Here is a 16,051-nt window from a genome sequence, read left to right as displayed (position 1 = left end):
GAAGACTACAATAACTGAAATGAATAATACATTAGAGGGAACCAACAGCAGATTAGAGGAAGCAGAGGATCAAATCAGTGATTTGTTACATAAGGTAGCAGAAAACACCCAAACAGTACAGCAACAAGAAAAAAGAATCCAAAACAATGAGGACAGCTTAAGGGGCCTCTGGGACAACATCAAGCGTAACAACATTCACATCATAAGGTTACCATAATAGAGAGAGCAAGAAATTGAAAACCTATTTGAAGAAATAGTGACTAGAAACTTCCCTAATCTGGAGAAGGCGACAGACATACAAGCCCAGGAAGTGCAAAGAATCCAAACAAGATGAACCCAAAGAGGCCCATTCCAAGACACATCATAATTAAAATGCCAAAGGTTAAAAGACAAAGAGAGAATCTTAAAAGCATCAAGAGAAAAGCAGTCGATTATACACAAGGGAGCTCCCATAGGACTGTCAGTTGATTGCTCAACAAACTTTGCAGAAAGGGCTGGTATGACATATTCACAGTGATGGAAAGCAAGGATCTACAACCAAGAGTACGCTACCCAATACGACTATCGTTTAGAACTGAAGGAGAGATAAAGAGCTTCCTAGACAAGAAAAAGCTAAAAGAATTCATCACCACCAAATAGTATTACAAGAAATGCCAAAGGGACTTCTTTAAGAAAAAACCTAACAAACATCAAAAATATATATAATAAAATGGCAATAACTACAAATCTATCAACAATTTCTTTAAATGTAAATGGATTCAATGTTCCGAAAAGACAAAGAATGGATGAATACATAAGAAAACAAGACCCTTACATATGCTGTCTGCAAGAGACTCACTTTAGATTGAAAGACACACAGACAGAAAGTAAAGTGATGGATGGAAAAAGACATTTCATAAAAATTTAAAAAAAAAGCTGAGGTAGCAATACTTACACTGTGTAAAATAGGCTTTAAAACTAAGGCTGTGTAAGAGACAATAACACAGCAATTTTACTTCTGGGTATTTATCCACAGAAACTCAAAACACTACTTCAAAAAAGATATATACATCCATATGTTCATTGCAGCATTATTTACAATAGCCAGGATATGGAAGCAACTTACGTGTCCGTCAATGAATAAAGAAGTGGTACATGTACACAACAGATTATTCAGCTATACAAATAATGAAATCTTGCCATCTGCAACATGAATGGACCTAGAGGGTATTATACTAAGAGAAATAAGTCAGACTGAGAAAGACAAATACCATATGATTTCACTTATATGTGGAATCTAAAAAACAAACGAACAAACAAAACAGAAACAAACTCAGATACAGAGTACATTTTGATGGTTGCTAGACGGGAGGGGAGTTGGAAGGATGGGTGAAAAAGAGGTAGGGATTAAAAAGTACAAATTGGTAGTTGCAAAATAGTCATGGGGATGTAAATAAAGTATAGCATAGGGAATATAGTCAATAATATTGTAATAACTATGTATGGTGTCAGATAGGTACTAGACTTATCAGGTGATCACTTCATTAATTATATAAATGTCTAATCTCTATGTTGTACACCTGAAACTAATATAATATTGTACATCAACTGTAACTGAAAAATAAAATTGAAAACTAACATTATTTTTATAAATATTAGTTCTGAAACTGATGTCAGAACTTCATGTTCAGTGATATATCAAATAATTATAACAGTATATAAACAACATTTTAGTATTCTATCTAAAATTTCAAAAATTTAAGAAATGTTTTTTCTGTAAAGCAGGAAAATTATGCCACCATACAGCATATTCACAACTATATAAACTCACATACCAATTATTATTACAGTATGCTAATATTTTTTTTATCTAAAAACCTCAAATTTTTAAATGGGAAAATGCATTTACTGTGCAATAAAACAGGCAAGTTGTACCATCATACAGTCTGATCACAATTATAAAAATAACTACGGCCATGCCACCCTGAACGTGCCCGATCTCGTCTGATCTCGGAAGCTAAGCAAGGTCATGGCTGGTTAGTACTTGGATGGGAGACCACCTAGGAAGACCAGGTTCTGTAGGCGTTAAAAAAAAAAAAAAAAAACCTATAAAAATAAAAATCAAATGTACAGAAACTATTACAAATATTAATAATGCTTACCTCTGGATGAAGGGATTTTTCTTTTCTCTTTTCCTTCTAATTTCCTAATTTTTATAAGAAAGTATTATGTCTATAAAAATGTTTTTAAATCTTTTTTGTGTGTGATTTAAGGATGGTTACAAAAACTAAGGTGGAAATAAATGAAGCTGGTAACTCAGAAAAAGTGAGTCAAAATCAAATGAGCATGTAGCTCTAAACAATGACAATCAAAAGGCCCTGCTACAAGAGGAGAGTAGGTTTCTGTGGTCATCAAATCACCATTTAGAATTTGAAAAGCATTGTCTCAGCATCTCAAATACTTTGCAACTTTATTAAAATAAAGAAGTTAGCTATATTTTCATTAATCTTTTCATTCTTACTGTGCAGGAATAGCTAGTCAAAGATTTAACTATTTTGGAAAAACTTAATGGAAATAAGTTTTGGAACTACATACAAATATTGTCTCTTTTGGCACAAAATACCAAAAATCAATATGACCTATTTCTCAATATCATTAAAAGATGAATATGGGCACTAAATGGGTTAATAAGTTTTAAGGAGCCACAATGGCTAGAAATTACTAAAGAACATAAATAAAGCAGCAAGTTTACACATTCACTATACATCTAAACATACACTAGCAGTTTATCTGAAATATAAAAGAGCCAAAAATATTTATAAAATATTTCAAGATATCTGCAGTAAAAACTGACTTCTAATGCCCACTTGGCAACAACTAAAGTATTCAAAGAACAGAACCATAAGAAATATCATTTGATATAGACATATATCAAAGTAACAAAAACAAGATAAAAATTTAAAGAACTAAATGCTAATTTTCATAATAATCAGGTATTAAAAGCAGCAAAAATAAAAAAGAAAAATTAAAAAAAAACAAATTCCCGTGTCCAGCAATAGCAAAACAATTATAGTTTGTAAAGAGTGCTAATGAAAGAAACCACAAAAGGAAAGTTGCTAAGATATTTTTTAAGTAGTATTTTAAAGTATTGCAGCATCAGCTCTTTTACAGCATTTTAACAGCAGTGGCCAACAGAACTCTAATGTAAGCTACATGTGCAATTTTAAATTTTCAAAGAGCCCCATTTAAAAATTAAAACACATGAAATTAATAACATACTTATTTACCCAATATATCCAAACATTATCTTTTCAACATGTAACGAATTTTCTAAAACACTGGAATTATTTTAACTTTCTTTTTAATACTAATTCTTCAAAATCCAGTATGTATTTTACACACAGCATATCTCAGTTTGGATGCTAAATTTTCATCAGAAAAATCTTGGAAAATAATTAAATATTAAATTTGATACTAAGACTCATAGAAGTTATCTATATTTATAGGGAATGATTTTGAATGTGGGTGAGGGAAAAAACTCTCCTGGATTACTGCAATCTCCTACAAAGTAAATTCAGGGCAATTTATATCATCTCTTTTCTCCAAAAGCAGCAGCAAAAAGAATGTACAAGGACAAGCAGTAAATTAATATCTTCCTCTCGGGTACAGAGGAAGATACTGGAGGAAGACGGGACTGGCAGCTCTGCTGCAGTGAGAAAGGTACCTGAGGAGACATCACAGTCCAGAGGAAGTAAGAGTTTGGCTACTCTGAACTGTTTACTCTCAACACTTTTGAGAACAAACCTGTGTTTTATACAAAAATTTTTTTCACAAATTGTTTTTCAACAAAGTTTTCAATACTACGGACACTGAATGAGTGTCTTATAAATCAATTCATTTCTGACACTAACTACCTGGAGTTAGCACAAGCCTCACAGCTTATTTAAGGGCTCTGTCTCACCGGACTGCCCTAACACTAGCTTGCAAGTCCCACCAGTATAGTTGACACCTATATTTCTGACATGCTATACATCAGGGGTTCCCATTACCCCCTTCTCAGGTTTGATAATTTGCAGAGTGTCTCACAGAACTGAAGAACAATTTATCACTATTACTAGTTTACTCTAAAGGATACAATCCAGGCAAAGCCAAGTCAAAGAGATGCACAGGGCAAAGTATGGGAGGGTAAGGTTTGGGAGGAGGGCTACAGAGCTTCCATGCCCTCTCAGGAGCATCACTCACACAGCACTTTGATCTATTCATCAACTCAGACGTTCTCTGAACTCTTTTGTTTAAGGTGTTTTTTTTACAGAGATTTCATTACATGGGCATAACTGATTAAATTATTAGCCATTAGTGGTTAACTCAATCTCCAGCTCCTCTTCCCCTCCCTGGAGGCAGGGATGGGAGTAGGGCTGAAAGTTCCAATCCTCTAATCATGCCTGGATCTTTCTGGTCATCAGCCCCTACACTGAAGCTATCTAACCACAACAGGAATACTTTTGAAAAACCTGCCATATTTTGAGGTGAGATCTTGTGTACCCAAGTATGGATTACCCTTGATCTAACAGGGTATGGGATTTTGACTTCAAAGAACCATTTTAGTCTAAAGAACATCCAGGAATCCAGGCTATATGATGATATCCTTATCATTATTAGTCTGTGCTGGAGGGTACATAGACAAGTAATATCAATCGATATACTTTAAAGAGTTTTACCAAATTGCTAATACAAAGTCTCGCCACTTTGAGAAGAAAACTTCATTTATCTGGAAATCTTAATGGAGGTGAGGTAACACCTTACTCCCCTAACAATGCTGAATAAACTAAACATTTCAGAGGATTTCAAAACATAATTATATAATTTAAATGAGATTTCTATTTGGACCTCATACAAGTATGAGAGCTAAATCCTTCTCGATAGCACATCTAATATGTCAAAGTAAACACTGAAGAGAAGAAAAAAAAGAGGTAACAAGATTTTTAAAAATCAAAGAAAAAAGTCAAATCATACTGTTAGTATCAAGAACTAAACTAACAAACTATAACCTCAATCTTAAAAGTAATTAAAACTAAATACTATGGAAATTATACAATAACATGTCATCTATTCATTGGTATGCCAAAATCCTTAATTCTGCTTTCCTGATGAGTAAAAAAAATAGCATTGGTACCTAACAATTTTAAGAATTTAGGAATCCAATTAATTCTTACTAACATCGTAAAACTTGAAAATGAACATCGTAAAACTTGAAAATCTTTATACACGAGAAGTAGTCTAAGGACCAATGACAAAATCCCACCAACACTATAGCCATTCAATTTGTCTCTATTAAATGGAAATTTGATACACAAAGACCACTTGAAATACTCCTCCTTAAATATTTAAGTCTAAACAGAATATCCTCTACAATAACCAATGCAGTGTCTAAAAAACTGTGAACATTCCAAGAAGTTAATAAAACAAATCTACCATCTCCCTCTTTATAGAATCTACATATGTACACTAGCTAAAGGGCCATTTAAATGTAGATTTATTTCATAAAGTCCAAGTATAAAAAGTATAAAATGCTTATTGACAAATTATAATTCCTAGAGAGCAAAAGGACTTAGAATTCAAACTCTTCTTGGTTTAACTGACGTCTTCTGTAGTGGAAAGAACAAGGATATGCAATGTGATCTTAAACAAGTTTTTAAACCTGAGTTAGTTGTCTCAAATATAAAATTGAGAAAACAGCTGCCTTGCACTATTGTGAGAATTACAAATATGCTGTGGGCATAGCATTGTGCTTGTCACAAAAAATGGGCTCTTATTAGGTAAGCATTAGTAATCATTAATACTTCTCCAAATTAATTAACAAGGAATACTGCCAAAAGACAAGGCCTGAAGAAAGTATATGCAGTGTTTAGGCTATTTGTTGTGGAAAAGCCCATTCTGACAATACCCTACAAACATTATAATAATTTAGAACCTTTCTTGTAATGGAATTACAAAAAATCTGGCTGTTTCCTCAAGTGGCACACAGATTCCTGGTCATTTCAGAGAGCTACTCCACTTATAAAGTCTGTATCACCATAGTGATAAGCAAATATAGCACAAATGCCAGAGATTAAAAGAGAGAATCAAACTTTAAAAATCAACACATTGCTTAAGTGAATATTCTGGAAACTAGTTGATAAATGGCATAAAGTCTGAAAACCTACTTGGACTGAATTTAGCTATCCACAAAGAATAACCAAAACTAAAACAGTAACTGGCTTAGAAAAGACTCTTACAATAGATACTGAGGCAGAGAAAGCAGACAAAATATTATAAAAATATTATATTTCAATGCTTCAACTTTTAAAGACCTTTTCTTGTTCATCTATCCATCTTATCTTTGATTACACCTTCTACCTACCCAATCTTCCTTGCTATATATTAGTTTAAACTTATCTAAAAAAATTACCTACTCTTACTGTCTCTACTACTTAACCTTCCTCAGTCACTCCTTAAATCCAGGGCAAATTATCCATTCTTTTGAAACTGTAAGATCACCAAATTTTTGGAGAAAATGTGACATAATGTTAATCTTTGTTAATTCTGTATGTATATATGAGTTTGTGATAACACCCTTTGTACATCTTTTCCAAAAAAGAAAAGGCTATTTTTTAAATTACTGATAGAGGATACATTTTTAAAATGTGTAACTTAAGTTATAAAAGTACCACATTGTATATTATTTATGGTGTGTGAATTATATGTCAATAAAGCTATTTTTTTTAAAGCACAACTCAACCCAAGATCTAGATACAGCACATTCCAAAAGAACCTTCTGCAATGATTGAAATGTTCTTTATCTGTGCTATCTAATATGGTAGTCAGTCACACGTGGCTTTTAACACTTGAAATGTGGCCAGTGTAAAGGACTGAGTTTTTATTTTTAAACTGTATTTCATTCATTTTAATTAATTTAAAGTTAAACAGCCAATTGGGGCTAGTGAACAGCGCAGAAATTTATAGTATTACCAGTGACTTACATTTACTGATGTGCTTCTCCCTTGCTCAACCTCCCCTCTCACTTAGGTAATTCTGAATTTTGTTGTTAATGAGTTAACAGCTAAATATAAGATATAATTTCAATAGCCTAAATAATCTCTACACTTCTATTCCTTCTAAAAATCCATCCTCGACAATTACTACTATGCAAATTGGACTTCTCTGCTATATTCCTTTCTTGAAATTTTCTTTGATATTACCATTCTTCTAGTGTTCTATTTAGTCTAACCCCTGGGCTCTTTTTTCTTTTGCTCACCCATTAGTTATTACTATCATGGCCTAAGACCATTATTCTCCCGTCTTTTCCTCTATTTCTCTCTCTCTCTCTCTCTCTCTCTCTCTCTCTCTTTCTCTCTCTCTCTCTCTCTCTATACACACACACACACACACACACACACACAGACATACACACACACACACAAACGTGTGTGCGTATATATCCTCTCTTGATGATTTCATTTTTTCCCCTTATTTCAACTATAACTAATATAGACATTTGAGAATCATTAGCCTCTATCTCTACCTATTCTTTGAGCTCCAGTAATATATCCAACTGACGACTGAACTTCTTCCTGGAGGTTTCATAAGGACCTCAAACGCAACATCTCAAAAAAAAAAAAAAAAAAATCCAAAAACCCTATTCTTTCTTATTCCTTCCCTTAGCTGACAGCACCATCATCTACTCCCACACTTTATTCATGCTTCATTTTTTTCCAACAAATCTAATTAATCACTAAACTCTGTATATTTTATCTCTTAGACATATGAAGATGCCACTCCTCTCTTACTGCCCTCATTAATTTCTTTACTTAAAATTCTTTATTATTCTTTACTGCTTATAGCCGAGTATTTGTGTGGGAGGGATGTGTGGAGAGTTCAAGAGAATATAAATATAATGATGTCTAGGAACTCTTCAGTATGTTTAAGAGATCATCAGTTGCATTTCCCAAATTTACCTTAATCTGCAATGATTTACCAGTCCAAGTAAAGAGAGTATGTACATAGAGATGTATATATTGGGTTATTTAGCTCAAAACTATTAGCCATTATCCCAAGCAAGCTATTTACTTCTATCTAATAGAGAAAATGTACACATCAATAATGATTTGATCCACTAATTCGTTTCATCCCTCATAGTTTGGTTTATACATATTTGTGTTTAATTAACACAAGACCATTACTATGTACATACTGACCAAAAAAAGGATCATCTGTCTCTGAGAGGCTAAAACTTAGCTGCACAAAAGACATCCACAAAAATAATTAGTGTGATTTTTCCTAACCTGAATATGACGATTATAACTAAATTTCTAAACACTTGTTCTTAAATTATTCTTAAATTTCTTAAGAATCTTAAATTACTAGGGAAACTATCTGCTTGTGATGACAGCTTATCTGAGGATCCTTTTCTAAAAATCATAAGCACATTCATTCAGTATAGCACATTTAATAAGTCAATCTTGCAATGCCAAGATTCAAGTCACGACATCAAGAAATAAATTCTGTATGAAACCCCATCTGAAAAATCTAAATTAATGTAAATTAAGGTGGAGATATTATATGATCAATTAAGTCAATTAAGTCAACCACAAAACGAAGCAAATTACTTTTTCTTCATGGAGAACATAATCAATAATCAATCTTTTTAAAACCACATACAAAATTAAGTTTGCACAATCCTCTCCCACATAAAATCTCCTATGAAGAGTTTCTGGCAATTTCTCCTCAGTCTGGAAAGCTATTTCCTTTTTGTTCTTAAACTCTGATAAAATTCCTAAGTTGACAACCAAAAAGCTCCTAAAACCCAACCTTAACTAAAATGTTTTAAATATTCAATTTGTAACAAGTGACAACTTATGGCCTTCAAAATGGATTTTTAAAAGCACTGCCATCGTTTTATTATATTGTATATAACATTTTATTTTTCCAAAGTACCTTCACATAGCATTTCAGTTTATCCTCAACAATCCTAACAAATATTTAAGATATATTACTAATAAACAGCATTACAGGTTAAGTTTTTTACTCAGGTTAGATAACTGAGTAACCTAGAACTCAAGTGTTCTGCCTTGGAACTCTTTTCTATTATATAGTACTGCATTACATCATACTCAACTCTCCAAATACAAGATTAGAGAATCTGCTATGGATCAAAGAAAGGCAAGAACTATGAATGAAACAACTCTGAGATCTATAACTATTTGTAACTTAATAACAGAAAAATTTTAATATTTATTAAAGTATATTGCACACCTACTTATATCTTTGAAGAGCTCAAACACTAAAGGAGTAGACAAAAAAAAGGTAAATGACTTCAAAACAATCTGAATACTGTTATTAAAATGATACCAAAAGGAAAAAGATTTTAGCAAATTCTGGAACCTAGTAATTCAGAAAGGCTGGCATTGGAAAACTGACAGCTCATTAAATTAGAAAGTTAGGCAGAAAACAGGTAAAGCCAAAGAATTTGAAAGTACTGATGACACCATGTTCAACTCCAAATTTCCTCCTATAAGAATGGTAGCAACAGTAAGAATTTTGCTACATGATTTTTCAAGCATAAATGTAAACAAATCAAAGAAAATCTTCACTGATATCTCAAAGATGGCCTAAAAGAGCTGTACCATCATAGTTTATATTTATGTGGCAGGCCCTGTCATAAATGCTTTTTACACACACACACACACGTGTCACTCAACCATCACAACAACTCTATAGAATAGGTACTTACTACATTCTATTTACAGATAAAAAACTAGCACAGAAGTTGCTCAAAGTGACACAACCATTAGCTGAATCAGGCAGTTTAACTCTTAATTACTATGTTATACTGCAGAAAAATAGTGCCCTCTTCAAATCCAAATTCAAGTTATGCTAAGTCTTATCTATTCCTGCAGATGAGACTGGTCCTATGTTAAAAAACAAAACAAAATAAAATGCAAGATGCTAAATGCAAATAAAATGCAAGATGCTAAAAATAAATATATAGTAGTAGTACAGCAAAACCTAGTAACTGTAAATATTATTAAATTAACACTTTCAGAAATTAATTTGAGCATAACCACTCTTGCTGCTTTTACAGCTTTATCTAAAAAAATTAATGCTACCAGAAAATCCAAACTCAAATCACAGGTTTAGGATGATATCTGAAAATGAAGACTTAGTTATAATTGAATGTTTCCATAGTGTTTAACTAGGACTTTCAAATCACCAGGATTTTGTACTAGATTCTGAATGCCAAGAAATGAACTCAGTCACCTGGCAACAATAGATTCCCAATTTGTTTTACACAAAAACAACCTTGCTTTCCAAGTTCTTACAACTAGGAACAACTGTGATACTAAAGGTGAAAAAAAAAAAAAAAAGGTAAATAAAAGAAAAAGATAACATGTAAACCCCTAAGTAAGAGCTACATTATTAAAAAAAATTAACCTAAATGTAATTCTCAATTCCTGTACCACAAAGGTTACTTCCTACAACAATAATACTAAATATATTTTAAAACACTGATCTTACCTAATCAAAATTATTCTGCTTTTAATTCTATTTTGTCCTGTTTAGATAGAACAAAGGATTATTTTGAACAAGTCACCAATCATTCTCTAATAAGCATAGCAGCTACCCTTGAGTTATCTCAATTTTGCCCATACTCATAAGGGACTATGAGAATTAAAAACAAACTCCAAAGACTATTCCCTGAAGTCTAGTTCCTGGGACTGAAAATTAGTGCAGATTCTCATCCTAAAAAAAACGAGGAATGTGGCAAAAAAATTTAAAAGTAAAGGTAAAAACAATCCCCAAAATTCAGATGGGAAAAGATTCGGTTCAATCAATTATTTTAAGAATTGTAACAAAGAAGTTATGGTTTCTTAATCACAGAATCACATCCCATTTCTGAAGCACTGCTCGACTTTTTATAAAACAATAATATCATATATTCACAATGACACATGAGCTTTAACTTACCAAAGCAAGAGAAAAGTAAGAACTAAGTATATTGGAGCTTAAATAAAATTTATGATTTGACCTCAGAGAAATTGGGAAACAATCTCATCAATACATAAGTGAATATAACAAGTGTACTCCATATTTAGAAGCAACTTGGGGAGAAAAGTGCTTAAAGTAAATCATTCCTAACTCTGTATAAATACATTTTCTTAAAGCAAACTATGCTGTTTCTTAAAAAAAAAAAAAAAAATTTCCTCCCTAGAAAAGCAATGTAAACTCTGCAAAGTCCAGCATTAACATTTTCTGACCAACGCATATAATTTGCCTAATATAACAAGGTTAAGAAATTTGCATCTTAAAAGATCTCAGTTGTCACTTAAAATCCTGTAGTATCAAAGCATTATTTATATATCATTTACTTTAAGAATTGATACTTGTTTTAATAGATAGCTATACATACTGTGACTCTAAAAAAAAAGCTGGAAGGAAACAAGTTCGATTGGTATACCACACTTAACCCATTCTCCAACCCCAAAAGCCTATTTCTCCATTTGAAGTGATAAAATCAATACCCGAATCAGAAGTCAAAAATTTGATGACCTCCACACCAAAACAGAATTGCTTCATTTGAGATTTACTAATTAGCCATCTACTAAGCTACGAATGCTTTAACATTTCCCAAATTATTAGATCCTAACCAGTCTGCGTTCTTTACCAGTCTAAGCAAGTCATTTACTTGCTCTATGATTTCAGGTTCTTTATCAAATAAATAGTTGAAAATAAATAAATAAGGAGTTAGGCAGAATAACCTACGATTTCTTCCGGTTTTAATACACTAAGATTTTTAACACAACACCTGAACGCTATTTCTCCTGTCTTTTTATAGAAAAATCCATATATTAGAAGTATATATATTTAATGAAAAAAGCTTTCCTTTCTTCCCAAAACTTTAGTAATCCCTCGGCTTGTCCTTTAATTTGGATCCAAAGACAAAAACTCAAACACTAACCTAATGAATAAGTTATTAGGCAAAAGTCTTCGTCAAAAAAACAAAAACACTGCACACCAACTTCTAAGGATCCTAGGCTAGGGCAGTCTCATTTAAAAAAAAAAAAGAAAGAAAGAAAAATTATAGAAGCAGGACCAAACGACATATGGAAGTTTCTAAACCAGGGTACCACTCAATGAAGTAGGGGTTCTGCAGCCAAATCTTGAACTTGCTTGAAAATAATATAGCAACATTATACATAAAGGTATCAGATATTCTTTAGTTTTGTCTATGCCTAGATAGAGAACAAAAATCCAAAGGCTTCCATTCTAAGTAAAACTGAGACGCTCAGACAAAATTCTTATTGTGACATTAGACGAACTGAGTTTTTTCCATTGCACCATTAGTTCCAAGATAATCGACTATCAGAAAATTCTATCTAGGTGATAAAGGAAAACACACACATTACATTCTGAGAAGTCTTCGAAGTTAAATAACTGAAACTACCAAAATGAATCCATAAAGTGCTCAACATTTACTTGGGTCCAGTCTCGAGGGTAAAGGTAACCAATTAAGGAACGAAATTGTTAAAAAGCCCTATTCAAATACAAAGCTATAACGAATAAAATCCAGATCAGTAGCAACAGACGCCCTGAGTACAAAAAAATAGGTGTCTGCCTGTAAACTAAATTTTTGCCTGTAAACCATAAGACATCAGATCTAAGTTTTAAGACTCATTAGATTTTTAATTAATTAAGTACTCGAAGCCCCCCAAATATGAACTGCTTCACCAATTTGCATATCATCCTTGTGCAGGGGCCATGCTAATCTCTGTATCATTCCAATTTTAGTATATGTGCTGCCCAAGCAAGCACCTGACCTAAGTTTTCAGTATGACTTAACCAACAGAAATAAAGTTACAGTTCGACAAGCTTTTCTTTAAAAGGTCTGCCACCTTTCCAATTCTAAACCACTATAAAATTGAGCAGTTATTTCACAATGCCCTAGAAGTTCTACATCACTAACTGTAAAACCTAAAAAATTATGTTCTAAAGAACTTCTCAGTTTTTAAGTTTACTTCCTTCCACATGTTAATTTCCCTTCCCATTTGATGTGGCCTTAGTCATTTGGAAGGTGACATTCAAAGGATCATGTATTAACATATTAGTTCATGAATAAAATAAATTCCTAGATCATTCAGTTACTTTCATATCCTGTATCAGCTTGGTCCGTTTCCTTAGCATGAAGAATATGGATAATGGCATTTTTCATACATAATGTAGCTGACTTTTTCATTCAGTGTAACTGCTTCTTCCAATAACCTCTGTTCACTTCCTGGTGAGGCTATCAAGTTGCTATAGGTAAAGCAACAAGTAGCCCAAATCTAGCTTTTTAAACCTAGAATATACTTGTCAACCAGAATGACACACCATTATTTACACCATGAAAACCTCCCTGAAAGATTAAAAAAAAAGCATTGTGACTCCTTTGAACTCTTGGGAAAGTTTGACTTAAAAACCTTTTATAACAAGATTAAAACAATGACATCACAACTCTCAAAGCACTTAGACAATTTTGTGTGGACTCCTGCACTATTTACTGTATAGCGAATGGGCTAAAGACATATTAGTTTTAATTAACAATGTCAGATCGCTGCTAGCTACCCATAAGGCTTATGCACCTTAGGTGGAACAATATCAAATACTATTATACCTTACTAATCCCAAGGCATTTAGCCAGATAAGTCTTTTTTTATAGTATAGTTATTATTAAATGCCTGTGCAGCCACCAACTAAGATATAGCCAAAGGAAGGTCATTCGTGAACGAGGTCGTTCTTATTTAAAAAGAACAGCCTGATCTCAGGGATGGACATACGCATGTAACACACCAGCAGCTCATCATTGCAGAGCCGCTGAGGAGATTGAAATGTACAAGGCAAGAAGACTCTGTACTTTCCCAATTCGAAAACTTTCCCACAAAGTCCAAGCTTCCTGCCAGACACTAAAACAGTAACAACGAGGCAATGCGTTTGTACTGTTTTCACCGCTTCTTCCCAAGTAGCAAATTTCGTTGGCTACCAATAATTCTTGGTACATGCCCCAAAATCTAATTTCAATCTTTTTCGAAAGCTGATCTCTTCCACTCAGAGAGAACAGTTAGAGAATGACAAAGGATGAACTCGATAAACTGGCTTAACCAAGCCACATTTGGGATCCAAACCACTGTAAAATAAAGAAATAGGCGGGGCTGTACCTGCAGTTCACACCAGGCGACTTCCACAGTGGTTTCAGTGTCTAAACCTTTGTAGACCGTCTTAAAGGAGCCTCTGCCAATTTCGATGTCAAACTTGAGAAAGCGGCCATCATTGGACATTCCCACGGCCTTGGTCTCCAACTCTTCAATATCATCCTGTTGCTGGCTCCGTTCCTCCTGTGGTTCCTTGGCGCTGCTGCCGCCGCCGCTGCCACTTCTCGCCGACGGAGGCTCCTCCTTGCTCCCCACATGGTTGGGCTGAGAAACTTGGCGGTCTTTGCTGGTACTACTGGGGGCAGTCGTGGCGACAGGGCCCGCGGCGGCCGGTTCCCCAGAGACAGCAGTAGCAGCGGCGGGAGACTGCTGGGCTACCTGGGAAGCGGCGGTAGCGGTCAAGGTCTCTTCGCGCTGGAGCTCTGGTGGAGTACTCTGCGGAACCACCGCGGCGACGCTGGGCTGGGGCAGAGAAAGTGGCAGACCCGGCAGTTCCAATGCAGTGGCGTTGGAGTCGCAGATGACGCTGCGGCGGAAGAAGCGGTGCTCTGTGGTGGTGGTCGCGGCTGCTCCACGGCTGTCCTTGTCCATAGTGTGGCGGCGACGCCGATACTCCTCAGTCCTGCCAGTTCCAGCGTCGGTTCCCGCCGTGCCCAGTTTCTCCCCAACAGAGGAATCGGAGCTGGAGCCATTCTTGGGGGAAGGCGCAGGCGGCGAGAGGAACAGAGAGCTCGGAGTGCTGCTCTGCTTCTCCGCGGCGCCGCCAGACATGGTCGGTCCGCTGGAGCGAGGCGGGCAGTCTCGAATTTGAGAATGAACAGAGGGCAAGGGGCCGACCCGAGGAAGGGTGAAGGTCGACAGGCCCAGCTACGACGGCTCCTGCTCCCCTGAGGGTTCGGATCGACCCGGACGACTCCTTACTCAGCAATGACAAGTCACCCCAAAGGCGAAGCGGGACACGGGGCCCAGTTGCGGCGGCTGCTGCGGCTCACAAGGCGGGCTCGTCGGCGGACGATCCAGGAGCTGAGCCACCAGGGTTAGCACCTCGCGGTCCACATCCATCCTGCGGCGAGCGGCGGCCGGGAAGGCTGTAGCAGCAGAGGCGCCGCAGTCATGAGGGGCAGGGCAAGGTGCCGGCACTGAGTCGAAGCGGATGCGGCGGATGCGGCGACCGCTCCAGCTCCCCGCCGCTTCGCGGGCTGGGCGGGCTAGGCCCCGAGGGCGGTGGCAACGCGAGGCAGGGACTACCACGGACTCCCGAACGGTGGCAACTCCAGGGCCAAAGAGAGTGGGAGGGGCCGGGGAAGGAGAGGGAGGGCCGGGCCCTGGGGCCCCCGGACAGTCAGTCGGTCGCCGCCTCCCACACGCGCCCCCAGTGAGGGGGACCAGTCTCACAAGGCGTCCATCGCCCGGATGGGGAAGACCGAAGCCTCGAAACCTCGGTGCCTGAGGAGCGGGCCCCCCCTTCCCCGAGGCCTCCCCGCCCGCCCCGGGCCTGGCAAACCCCCGTCTCCTCCCGGGCCGGTGCCGGGGGCTGACTGAGGGAGGGAACGGTGGGGAGGGGAGGGCCGCTCACCGCGGGGCCCGAGCTCCGCTGCTTCTCTGGATAGAGAGCAGAGGAGACCGAGAGGACTGGGTGAAGGGGGATAGGGAGAGAAAAGAGTAGTCACCCCCACCAGGCGCCTTCTGTCACCGAAGACGGAGGCGCAGAGTGGCCGAGTTAGAAGAGCCGCGTCCGCCGAGGAAACTCTCCGCGCTAAATGGCGCCGGGAGTCTGAAGGCTCCACACAGCCCGCTCGGACCCCGCCCCCCGCCACCAGGGGCCGCCCCACCCCCACCTTCTCGAGGCT

General features: G+C 36.8%; 1 protein-coding gene, 1 non-coding gene and 1 pseudogene across 12 annotated transcripts in view; 1 reads left to right on the top strand and 2 right to left on the bottom strand.

The window, feature by feature from the left end:
* Nucleotides 1-15,988, bottom strand: part of WNK1 (WNK lysine deficient protein kinase 1) — a 133,075-nt gene extending 117,087 nt beyond the window's left edge. For 2 of the 11 annotated variants that reach the window (XM_025040970.1, XM_025040971.1), the window contains exon 1: nt 14,208-15,653. In XM_025040970.1, coding sequence (XP_024896738.1) covers nt 14,208-14,972 — 765 coding nt within the window. In that variant the 5' untranslated portion in view covers nt 14,973-15,653. Of the gene's footprint in view, nt 1-14,207 lie in introns of all 11 variants that reach the window. The other 9 variants (XR_003043597.1, XM_015598457.2, XM_025040972.1 and 6 more) reach the window with 9 other exon arrangements.
* Nucleotides 1,946-2,064, top strand: LOC112472454 (annotated as a pseudogene).
* On the bottom strand, nt 12,725-12,828 carry LOC112472536. Its single transcript, XR_003043641.1, has one exon. It is a non-coding gene; the product is annotated as a U6 spliceosomal RNA (small nuclear RNA).
* Nucleotides 15,989-16,051: the final 63 nt, after the last annotated feature.

The sequence above is a fragment of the Pteropus alecto genome, unplaced genomic scaffold (genome assembly GCF_000325575.1).
Source record: "Pteropus alecto unplaced genomic scaffold, ASM32557v1 scaffold76, whole genome shotgun sequence".
Classification (NCBI taxonomy): Eukaryota; Metazoa; Chordata; class Mammalia; order Chiroptera; family Pteropodidae; genus Pteropus; species Pteropus alecto.
Note: the sequence above shows the minus strand (reverse complement) of the source record. Positions and strands in the feature narration are given on the sequence as shown.